Source organism: Chiloscyllium plagiosum, chromosome 1 (assembly GCF_004010195.1).
Source record: "Chiloscyllium plagiosum isolate BGI_BamShark_2017 chromosome 1, ASM401019v2, whole genome shotgun sequence".
Lineage (NCBI taxonomy): Eukaryota > Metazoa > Chordata > Chondrichthyes > Orectolobiformes > Hemiscylliidae > Chiloscyllium > Chiloscyllium plagiosum.
The window spans coordinates 94,595,780-94,608,605 of NC_057710.1; the positions used below are offsets into that span (position 1 = coordinate 94,595,780).

At 42.8% G+C, this 12,826-nt stretch overlaps 1 protein-coding gene across 1 annotated transcript; it reads right to left on the reverse strand.

Annotated features, from left to right (window-relative positions):
• Positions 1-4,522: 4,522 nt before the first annotated feature.
• shisa3 (shisa family member 3) lies at positions 4,523-11,226 on the reverse strand. Its single transcript, XM_043692087.1, has 2 exons — positions 10,318-11,226; positions 4,523-5,980 (listed from the first exon to the last, which is right to left on the reverse strand). Exons 1-2 carry the CDS (start codon positions 10,586-10,588, stop codon positions 5,463-5,465), a joined length of 789 nt encoding a protein of 262 aa, XP_043548022.1. The 5' UTR covers positions 10,589-11,226; the 3' UTR covers positions 4,523-5,462.
• Positions 11,227-12,826: the final 1,600 nt, after the last annotated feature.

Consider the following 12,826-nt stretch of genomic DNA (forward strand, 5'->3'; position numbering starts at 1 on the left):
TGGGATCTGAATTCTGAAGAGTACAGGACACTTGGGAAGTACAGGAAGTGAGGAGAAGGTGGAAGGATAGCTCTGTTAATAATGGGTAATATTAGTACAATAAAACTGGATGATGTAATTCAGGAAATGGTTTGGGTAGAGATGAGAAATGATGCAGGCATGAAGTCACTTGTTACATGATAGGATGGAGCATGAAGGAAGAAATAATGGAAACTTGTCACAAAGGCACAGCAACAATCACTGGAGATTTTAGTTAATTTACAAACAGGACAAATCAGATATGTAAAGGTAACCTAGCTGAGGAGCTCATAGAATGTTTACAGAATAGTTTCTTATAACAACACGCTCTGGACCCAACCAGAGGGTAATATGCAATGAGGTAAGATTAATGATTGATCTCATAGAGTCATAGAGATGTACAGCATGGAAACAGACCCTTCAGTCCAACCCGTCCATGCCAACCATATATCCCAACCCAATCTAGTTCCACCTGCCAGCACCGGGCCCATATCCTTCCAAACCCTTCCTATTCATATACCCATCCAGATGCCTTTTAAATGTTACACTTGTACTAGCCTCCACCACATCCTCTGGCAGCTCATTCCACCCTCTGTGTGAAGAAAATGCCCCTTAGATCCTTTTAAATCTTTCCCCTCTCACTCTAAACCTATGACCTCTAGATCTGGACTCCCCCAACCCAGAAAAAGACCTTGTCTATTTATCCTATTCATGCCCCTTATAAACCTCTATATGGTCACCCCTCAGCAACCAGGGAAAAGAGCCCAATCCTATTCAGCCTCTCCCTGTAGCTCATCCTCCAACCCAAGCAACATCCTTGTAAATCTTTTCTGAACCCTTTCAAGTTACACAACATCCTTCCGATAGGAGAAAGATTAGAATTGCATGCAATATTCCAAAAGTGGCCTAACCAATGTTCTGTATAGCTGTAACATGGTCTCCCAACTCCTATATTCGATGCTCTGAGCAATAAAGGCAAGCATACCAAACACCTCCTTCACTATCCTATTTACCTGCAACTTCACTTTCAAGGAACTTTGAACCTGCACTCCAAGGTGTCTTTGTTCAGCAACACTCTCAAGGACCTTACCATTAAGCGCTTAAGTCCTGCTCTGAGGGATGGACCAAATAACCTAATTCTGCTCCGAAACCTTATGGTCTATTATAACCACAGAAAGCAGGAGCAGTAGAAGGTCATTCAGCCTTTAAACCTGCTCCATCATCCAATATGATCATGACTGATCATCCAATTCAGGACTCTGTTCCTGCTTTCTCCCCATATCCTTTGATACCTTTAGCCCTAAGAACTATATTTAACTCCTCCCTGAAATCATGGCCTCAACCACTTGCCGTGGTGGAGAATTCCATAGGCTCACCACTGCCTGGATTACTCCTCAGCTCAGTCATAGATGGCCTACCCCATGTCCTTAGACTGTGATGCCTGTTTTTGTACTCCCCTGTCAAGGAACATCCTTCCTGCATTTACCCTGCCTAGTCCTGTTAGGATTTTATAGACCTCTATGATATTTGCCTTCAAGAGAAGTTTTGAAGACTAACCCATTGGTATAGATCCCACTTTCCTCAATATTAGTGCCAGTGCCCAACTTTTTCCATACTAATCTTTGAGTCATTTATTAATCTCTTTAACCTGACTCATCCTTTACCAATTTGCACATGGAAGCATAAGTGTGGGCTGCTGCCTGTTTTGAAATGCCACTTTGTCTGTTGCTTATAAAAGACTGAAGTTTTCTGTGACCAGCAAGCAAATGACAACTGATTGTTGCTTTTCCATTTGCCTACAGACTTTCTGTAGCATTTTTCACTGGAAGTTTCAATCCACCAACAATTGAACAAATATAGCACCTTTTTACAATCCATGTGGACCCTACAGGAATGAGACAATTGAGTACTTCCTTCACCAATCTAACTAAATATTGTTAATTAGCAAAGCACAGTCTGACCAGGAAATCTTAGGATATTTCAATTAAATATCGCAACTGGAAACAGAAAGTAAAATAAAATCAGTAACACAATTTGATTAAGAGACAAATGAAAGAGATGAGAATTTTTTTTTAAATTTGCATTTTTAAAATCTCCAGCAATTACTAAAATTTTTTAAATGAGTCCAAATGTATTACAGTTAATTTTTAAAGTTATTTCATTGTGGTTGTTTGGCTGTAACTAAGACTGACCAAGCTGTTAAAAGAGTACTTCCACTGAATGGACAAACACCAACATTTTCTCACCTATTTACTATGTGTCTATCAGGTAAGCACAATAATGTCACACTCTTCATGAATTTCAGTAGCAAATACCTCTGCAAGATGCTGTAATTATGCAGCTTCTGCAGGAGCAGGGCATCCTGAATTGCAGTTCTATGATTTTATGCATTTTATTGTATCTGCCTCTTTTGTCTCTTTTGCACATTACATGTGACTATTAAGAACATGGAAGCAAAAAAGGATCTTAACATGCACCAAGCCTGTCCCACCATTTATTGTGATCTAGGCTAGTCTTGGCTATGAACTCCACTTTCCTGCAGGCTCCTCCTATCCCTTGTTCCTGAGAGAGACAAAAAGGATTTTTCTAACTTCATTTGAAATGTATTCAATGGTGGTGCATCCGTCACAATGAAAGATCTATCCTTTAACCCTTCCTTTTTTTCTGATCTACTTGTTTCCCTCAGCAAAGTCATATGAAAATATGCCTAACTTCATTTATATACTTTAGTGAGAATACCCAGTTTTAATTATCTGCTGCATCACTCAGTCTCTGTATTGTCCACAGTTGTCACACTGCTTATTTGATATCCAGTGCAGAATGAGTGGTATTTTCCTCTGGCTAAATATTTATTAATTTTTGTGAGCATACCCCAGCCTGCCTCCAAAAAAGACAACAAAACCATGTAACCCCATTCAAACTCCTTGGCGACTGATTTGAATTCGTTTTTAATCAAATCTAAAATGTGCAGACACATTTGAGCCCATTTTGGTAACTCTTTTATGCTGCTGTCCTAATAAGCTTCATGCTTAATAGAGTCATAGGGGTTTTTGGGTATGGAAAGAGGCCTTTTATGCCATCATGACCATGCTGGGCATCAGCTCCTGTCTGCCCTAAACCAACTTTGCAGCATTTGCTTTGAGCCTTGTATACTGTGACACTTTACAGCTTGATCATCCAAATATGTAGGATGGATTCCTGCTTCAACCACCCTTTCAGGCAGTGAGTTCCAAACGTTCACCTTCCTCAGGGAGAAATCATACTACCTCCCAGACCTTCTACCCTATATCTTAAATCAATTCCCCTGGATAATGGTTTGCTAATGGGAAACATTTTCTATCTACACTCTCTATGCCCAACATCTCAGTCAGGTCCTCCCTCAGCCTTCTCCATTCTAAGGAAAATAACATGAATCTATATCATCTCTCTTCAAACTTTAAACCCATAAAACAATATGGTGAGACTCTTATGCACCCTCTCGAGTGCAATTACACCCTTCCCACTGTGAATGTCCAGAACTGCACACAATATTCCAACTGTGGCCTAACTAATATTTTACATAGCTCCATTATAACCTCCCTACTCTTGTATTCAAGACTTTGACTAATAAAAGCAAGTATCTCAGATGTCCCAAAGTTCTCACATTTTGGATTTGTGCTGTTTCTTTAAATCCAAATAGTATCTGAGAATCACACCAAGTGAAGGGGCAATATTGCACAGTTATCTGATGGGATGCAATTTAGTCTGACACCACAAGAGCATAAATAGCTGTAATTACTTGTCTGATTTTTTAAGCATACTTCTCAGAAACACTCCTGAGCTAAAGTTCTTTGGAACTGGCACATTTTCATAAAGAAATATAAGACTCTTGGTTTTAAAGAGTGTGTATGTGAATGATCAACCATTAGACTGTAGGTGTTTCCACAGCATTTTTGGTATCCTCCTTGCTTTTTAAACAGGCGTCTTTTGTGCTAACAAAGCCCAAGCAGTGATGGATCAGCTTGTCTATCTGTAGCTTGGTGCGGTCTGGAAGAACCAGTAAATCAGGCACAAGTGTACTTAAGTCACAGGAAGCTTGAAGAGGCTGAGGTCATTTCAATAAAATATTACCATAAGTGAGAAGATAGTTTTTAAGCCTTTAAGTGAGAAGACAGGCTTTGGAATTATTGTAATCTGAGCTCTTCATTCCTGTACAAGTGGATGACCCCAATTCTACTGGGTGAAAGTAGACTTTTTTTTCTCTTTAGTAAATGTGAAGTTGAAGATCAGAGAAGGTCTGAGTTTACCCAAGCAAAATCTGAAGTACCTCCAGCACTAATTTCATGCAGAAAATTAAACTAGAACAGCAAAAAGAAGGCACCTTGCTTCACAATTCTATTTTGCACAATATGATTTATTAAAAATCTGAAATTAAAATTGTTTTAAGTTAACAATCATAATTCTGGAATAAACATTTCATAAAATATTCCTATGCAATATTTTTTCACTATACATTTAGTCATTTAAAATAGCAAAAATAATGACTAAAACAATTAGTAATTTGGGTGTACTGTAAATATGAAGGGATGAGTCAGAATTAAGAATAATTAACAGCACAGGCTTTGTCTATAAATTATTATTTTTAAAATTGAATATTTAGAGAAGGCATTCAATAGGGGCAAGATGTCAGTATGGAAGCAAATAAAAGATCTGTTTTCTCTTAAATTGCCAGTGCTCAGTATGTTTGAAATTCTATTCTTTGTTCCTAGTCAAATATTCTCAGATAGCTCTGGTACTTCAGTTATACGGAAGTTAAAGACTGTTTTCTTCATCTTATATAAACTATATTTGTGCATTTAAAATGTTTGATTTTCGGGACTGGGATTAGACTGATAAATCACATTGCCAAACTAGTGGTGGGGACTGTTGGTTTCCGCTTGCCTGAGGACGGTACATTCCACCTGCTAGATGCCAGAATGGGGGAACATAACAGTTTCCACGGAGGAATATTCCAGGTGACTTCGGCGGTAGCAGATGGGAATCGAGACATCCGTTCGCTTCAAGAAAGTTTTCTTTTCTGTGTGCACCGTAAATAAGTCAGTTCGTTACCCCGGAATGCATGTCAAAAATATGGAAAAGTAAAATGTGAGAAGTTGGGCCAAATGATCCTCCTCAAGGTCCAGCTGGGAATAGCCATTAGCTCGGGGTTCAGATGAGGAGTTCCATCCGTATTTACCATTTATCCCGTTAATCCGGAGGTCTACTGTTAGACTGGGAATGGTGAATTAAAATCCACCCCGCTGTTTAGCGCGGAGGCACTTTTACCACCCAGTCCTGTTCCCAGGTGACTAACTGGGAAGTGCGATCTTCCATCTGCAAAGGAGGAAACAAGTGCTCCCAAAAGGGCGGCGAGATTCATTCTTGGTGTCTCACAGCGTGATGGATTTCCGGAAAGCTCTCCCTCCCTAGAAACCGGCGTTGCTGTATAGAACTTGCTCGGCGGGCTGCGCGGAAATGCTTTGAGTCTTCAGCCGGTTCTGAGTGAAGTCGGTGAAGCTTTTGCCTGCTGCGAACGGCTCTGGCTGTAGGGTGTAGGTGAAATACTGCTGGGGCATCAGAAAGCCCTGGGCCTGGCTGAGGTGTAAGGGCTGTGCATTCTGCAGGCACCCGGGGGAGCTGTAACCGGGCGGCGGCGGTGGGTGCCCTGACTCGGCTCTGCTGATAGAGAATCTGTGAATGGAGCCCCCGGTTGAGCTGGAGCTAGTGGCAGTGCTCGACTGCCTGGATGGGGTCCTCAAATGTGTAAACGTTGGGATCATGGGAATGGTCTCTGTTTGGTGGCTCCTCATTGAGAAACGTATTGGCTGCGGATTTGGTTGCTTAGGTCTAAGGCAAGTACAACAGTACACAGCAACCAGCGAACCCAGGATGATAAAAGCAATGAATATGGAGCCGACAATAAGAAACGGCATATAGACAGGCTCTGCAGAGAAATAAAGAAGAATATTGAATTAGTAACCAGCTCAGGGAGTAAGATATAGAAATTCAGGGGTAACTATCCTCATAACCAAATACTAATTATATTTCGAGAGATTGCAAAGTGCTGGTACACGTTGACAGATCCTAAAAGAACACGATCTGCTCTTGATGAAACCATGTTGACTATCTGAAAACAAATTGTTGCTTGCTGGATGATTATGGGCGGCACGGTGGCACAGTGGTTAGCACTGCTGCCTTACAGCGCTTGAGATCCGGGTTCAATTCCCGCCTCAGGCGACTGACTGTGTGGAGTTTGCACGTTCTTAGTAACCAGCTCAGGGAGTAAGATATAGAAATTCAGGGGTAACTATCCTCATAACCAAATACTAATTATATTTCGAGAGATTGCAAAGTGCTGGTACACGTTGACAGATCCTAAAAGAACATCCCTAACCCCCAGAGCTCAGCAAAGTGAACATCACCTCATGGAGTAAGAATGTATTTACTCATTGCATGAGAATATATTCATGCAGGCGACAAGAATTTCGGGAGGAAGTGGTGGTTCAATGGTATTATCGCTAAACTATTAATTCAGTGACCCAGCTAATGTTCCGGGGTCCGTGGTCCAAACCCTGCTGTAGCAGATAAGGGCATTTGGATTCAATTTTTAAAAATCTAGAAGAGCCGAATGATGATCATGAAGCTATTGTTGATTGGTTCGCTAATAAAAGTCAGTCAAGATTAGAGTGGTGCTGGAAAAGCACAGCAGGTCAGGCAGCATTCGAGGCTACTGCCTGACCTGCTGTGCTTTTCCAGCACCACTCTAATCTTGACTCTGATCTCCAGCATCTGCAGTACCCACTTTCGTCTGACTAATAAAACTGTTGTCCTTATCTGGTCTCGTCTACACATGACTCCAGATCACAACATGTGGCTGACTCCGAACTGCCCTATGGGCATTTAGAGCTGGGTAATAAATGTGATGCCTACATACCGTGGATGAGCTGTATTTTTTTTTAGAAAAACAAGTTATCATCAATAAAAGGCTTTTTGTGAAATATGATCTGTGTTATTTTCTAAATAATATTCAAAACGAATCCAACATTCTTCTCTATTGGTTAAGAACATGAAAAGCAACTTTTTCCCAAGTTTGAGCCAAAAAAACACTGCAAATGCTGGAATCCAAAGTAGCCAGGCAGGAAGTTGGAAGAACTCAGCAAGCCCGGCACCATCAGGAGGTGGAGAAGTCAACGCTTCGGGTATTACACCTTTCCCATTTTTTCTTGAAGTTCTGGACATTATAGTGTCATCAAGTTTGTGGATCACAAGACACAGTGAAACAACAGCACGAGCAGTTTGTCTCTAAACAGAGCACGTTACGTGCCAGTGTATGGACTGAATGATGTGCATAGACCAGTATCAGCCAGGACACAGTACAGCGTGAACGGCTTTACCGAGCGAGCACACATTTTGTGGGTGGCCCAGCACCTAGCATGCTCCTTTGCTCACTCCAATCCAGGCAATGAACATGGAAAGCCGAAACGTATCACCGGTGAGCACAACTCTCGTCCCTCTACCAATTTAAAACAAACCATCTTCGCATCTAAATGTCGAGTTAGAAAACGGCCGTCCTCTGCTGATCTGGAAACTGATACCGCTGAGTGGGGGGGGGGGGGGGGGGAGAGAGAGAGAGAGAGAGAGAAATAACCTTCCAGGCAGCGACGTGTGTGTCATTTTCGCACGAAGTGAAATAGAAATTCCGTTAAAAAGGTTCCCACTGTTCACTCAAGATAGGAATTACTCAATTCCTGTCGTACCAGCGAAATCCCCAAAGAACAAGGAAATCGGTGTTATTGTCAGATTCATTCATGTCTGTGTGACACGTACTGTTTACCTTTGCCGGACACTAGTGTTAAAATGGTTTGTTGCAGACATTGGGATAGCCTTCTTCAGCCTTTTTCTCTTACACCAATAATTATATGGATAGTTTGGTTCGCCCGTTGTTTGCAACTGTTTCACCCAAGAACCAGAAAATGCCGAGATACTGACGTTAATCGATCCTGCTATATAAATCCTTGAACTGGCTAAGTCAGAAAAAAAATCAGAACAAACTGACGCTTTTCAAACAAGTCTGTAACTCCGACTCCAATATGCCAGGTTTAGGATGCATTATTTTCAATAGACAAGGATTTGAACACTGTGCGAAGTCAAAGTGATTGTTACAAAATGGTATTTTGCGTTATAATCCCGAAATATTCTCATAACAATTTAGAAGCAACACGAAAAAAAAAATTCAATCTCAATTTTAAACCCGTCCCAGGGTCTTCCCAGTTTGTACATTCCTCGGTCAGCAGTAATTCTAACACATTTCTTTCACACCATCTTTTTAAGGATGCGTTTGACCTGATGCTGTTTCAAATTAATTTTACAAGTGTCTGTGCCTGCAAATGATTTGAAATCGATAGCTGGCCCTGTCGCACAAATAAGGGAAAACGGCAGCATTTATGATTCATTCTGTCTGCCCCCTGGTATTTGGCCGTGGCCCCAGCACTTGTTGGTTCACAATTTCATTCCAGAAATTATTCTGTGGAAATCCATCCAGTTCTGACAGTAATCCTAATGGAATTAAGCCAATTGCGGCGTTTTGATTTCGCTCGCTGTCCCTACTTGTTGCAGTTGCCGGACCCCCCCAGTGTACCTGCCGCCTGAGAGTGGGACATGTGAATGTTGCCGCATCCGCCACCCAGTCAGCTCCGAAGCCAAGAATTCGCCGTGAATTTTGAAAAACGTTTTCCGCCGAGAGTGGATTCCTCGGCGCTAATCCCACCCCTCAGTGTCGGATATTAGATTTCTACCTGCAGTAAACCGGGAGCGGAACTCTGCAAATTTAATAGCGAGTGGAAAAAGTTTGAGATCCATCCCAGGAGATCCATCAGCGTCACGTCCTGGGGTATTGCGGTTGTATTTGATAGCAGGAAGGAATGTAAAATGAGATTGGCTCTCTCAGGGTTATCAATACAGAAGCTGTCACAGACACTGGTTTAGGCTGGCTCAGCTTTCTGTCCCTTTATACATGGGGCTAATGCAATTTCATGCTCATCCGATTCACTACAAATTCACATCCCAGTATAAGCACACCACTTAAAGAGACACTATCCCTTCCCGTGTACCCATCCATCTCCTGCTGTAATAGGATCTAACATAAATTAAACTAATTTAACTTGACACCCCAATCCTTGCGCACATCACTTCACAGTCTGCAACGGATGTTTGAATCTCAATACCTGTTTGGAATCAAATATGTTATTAACTTTTTATAAAGTGCACATTGTAAAGAATGGGAGGCGGCAACAACTCAATTAATTATTTTAATTATTTTTTTGAAAAGTACTAAAATTACTCCCAAATGTCCCTGGAGAGATAACCCCTCGCCCTTGCAGGTTTTTGCCCATAGAATGGTGAGTTCCGAGCTAAGTTACTGCAGCAAGTTGATTAAAAACCATTTCATTTCTCCCCGTTTCTGGGAATCTAACTCCACAGGAGAATCCAAGAGCGAGCATCTTGCATCAAGGATTCTGAAGACTGACCACCCGCTGGCCAGATTTTGCGAGTAACCTTCCTCAAATCAACAGATTTTAAACTGAGACTTCACATTCAACACACAAATGATTGCAGTAACACAGACTGTGTTAGGGCGATGCTCCCAGCGATGGCTAGAGTCACACACGACTATAACATTCGCAAATTAACCAAGAATAATTTGATTCTTGATTCAAATTATTAGAATCGTGCCGGAAAATTTCTGCGGGGACGATTTGCAAAAAACCAAAGCTGGGGTTAAAAAAATTGCGCATGTGGGAAAAAATACAAAATGTGACCATCCTAGGAATGTGATTTCAGGGGTTTATTAAAGAGCAATCATTAATGGGGAAAAGAAACTGTATATTTCAGAGAGAATAAATGCCAAACCTAGACTAAAGTCGCACTGTTAGGATTAGATTTACTTTTTCCTGTTCCTGGTATTCAGAGTGAACGGATCCACTGTCCAAGAGTCAGAAATGCCGTGGCCCCCAGTCTGTCCCGGGAAACCGGCGTGTTCCCCGTCTGCAGTATAATCTCCGCTGGGAAACCGTAAAGACAAACTTTAGGGAACTCAATGTTTTCAATAGCTCTCATCACCGCGAGCTTCCCCTTACACAAGTTGGTATTTCAATCGCGTTTCGCGGCACTGCATTCCACCCGAGCACCGGTTATTCAGAAAGACCGTGCGCAGTGTCTAGCTGCAACCTCGGCTCTGGCTCTCCCGGGGGTGGGCGCAGTGGGTGGGGGGCTGACACTTACGTGCTGAGTAATCGGGGTTCTGCTGCTCCCTGTCGTTGGTACAAAGCCCCTGGTCCAGCCTGGCCTCAGGGGCCGCGCAACAGTAACGCAGAGAACAAGAGCCGCAACAGGTCGTGGCCTCCACTGTATCATAATCCTCAGGACACTGGAAACCTTCGTGCCATTTGCCCGCATTGTCAATCCAGCCGTGGCAGAACTCCCCCTGAGCACCGCAGATGCCAACACTCCAGGCGAAGAGGCCGAGGACCAGGCAAGGTAACAGAACCAGCATCCTGCCTGAGTCCGCTGGACGATCCGCTCGGCCCGGGTTCACTGCAGCGCAACTGTTTCACTCAGCACCGTCTGGTTCACACTCATCCTATTTTGGAAAGTTCTCCTCACGGCACGGGTATAGAACTTCATAATAGGGCCATCATAAGGCCAAGATGCCCCCCCCCCCCCTTTTTTTTGAAGAAGGTTTGCAAATAAAAGTTTTGTAGTCCGTTGCCGAGACAAGTTTTTCTAAGCAATGCTTTCCATTTCCTAAACAATGAGCGGGCTCTTTTAAAATTGTAGCCTGCAGGAATATCCTGAAAGTCTCATCGTTAGCAGCAAAACACCAGGAAGAGATCCCCAGCAAACCTCAGGTGCCTTGATTCAGGTCAATGCAGATCGACCCGAGGACTTAGCATTTGTCCTGTTTGCATTAGCAAATGGAAGGCAAAAAAAATGTTCAGCTGAGGTTAAAATCATTTGTGAATCTGATCTGTTCCCCCCTAGCGCCTAATGGTGTTTGGCACATAGAACTGCCCTTTACAGACAAAACCTTTCCTTGAACCATTAACCGCTGACAACCAGTTGCAAAAAAGTCCCCTCCCCCATCCAAATATTCTTCGCAGTTCCTTCAGAGTAACGCTGGAGCTTCCCGGGGCTGACGGACCCAGGCTCTGGCCAGGGATTCCACACTCTCTGACACCTCCCTCTCTGGGGCTCCAGCCCCGCCCAGCCGAGAGGAGCCGTGGAGAGCGCGCTTCCGACGCCAGTGCCCGCGCCGACTCCCCGCTGAGCGCGCACCCGTTTGTGCGCTTCCTTGAGCTTGAGTGCGCGCAGTAAACGCGCGGAAGCACAGTTGGGAGCTATTTCAATTTGTAGCAGTAATTTTAATTCAAATTTGGGACATTTGAGTAAGATTCAGTCAAATGGTAAAACCCTGTGGAGATTTTTCCGTGTCCCTCAGAGACGATCGCTTGCGTTATTTTTTAATACATTGGGTATTGGCTGCTACCTTCCAACTCGAGCTGCCGTTGAGAAGATGGTATAATAGGGCCATCATAAGGCCCTTTTCCTTGAACCGCTGTAGTCCATGTGGTAAATGTACTCCAGAAACATAAAGAGCAATAGGACCTAAAGATGTAGTAGAATTGTAGCTGGTTTGGTCGGTTAATTCTCCTCCACATTCAATGAGATCATGTATGATCAGATAATCCTCAACTCCATTCTTGCCGAGAACTCTTGATTCTCTTACTGATTAACGTTAAAAATCACACAACATCAGGTTGTAGTCCAACAGGTTTATTTGGAAGCACTAGTTTTCGGGGCACTGCTTCTTCATCAGGCGATTGTCACTGGATGAAGGAGCAGCGCTGGGAAAGTTAGTGCTTCCAAATAAACCTGTTGGACTACAACCTGGTGTTGTGTGATTTTTAACATTTTACACCCCAGTCCAATACCAGCACCTCCAAATCATTACTGATTAATAATCTTCTCAGCTTTGAGTACACTTAATGACTCAGCCCTATAGCCCTCAGCAGCAAGCAATGCCTGCACAGAATTTCCAGTGTTTTGCTGTAACTTTGTTGGAACTTACCAGTCCCAAAGAATATGATAAGTGATGGTCTACAGCATTTAAGACCACTAGAGTGTGGTGCTGGAAAAGTGCAGGTCAGGCAGCATCCAAGGAGCAGGGGAATTGACATTTCGGGCGTAAGCCCTTCATCAGGAATGAGGCTTGTGGAATGAAGTTGAGTTCATTTTCATTTTCCCACAAGCCTCATTCTTGATGAAGGGCTTATGCCCAGAACATCGATTCTCCCACTCCTTGGAAGCTGCCTGACCTGCTGTGCTTTTCCAGCACCACATTTTTTAATAGATATTTTTATTAGAAATTTAACATTTTTACAAGTTTACAAAAATAAACAAAACTCTCAAGTACAAACATTGATATACAATTAAATCTTAAATATACAATAGCCAAAATTTAACAAAAGAAAAAATACAGAGAAAGACAAAAAACAAAATTCAACTAACTACTAATCTACGAGGAGAAAATGAGGGCTGCAGATGCTGGAGATCAGAGCTGAAAATGTGTTGCTGGAAAAGCACAGCAGGTCAGGCAGCATCCAAGGAACAGGAGAATCGACATTTCAGGCATAAGCCCTTCTTCAGGAATGAGGAAAGTGTGTCCAGCAGGCTAAGATAAAAGGTAGGGAGGAGGGACTTGGGGGAGGGGCGTTGGAAATGCGATAGGTGG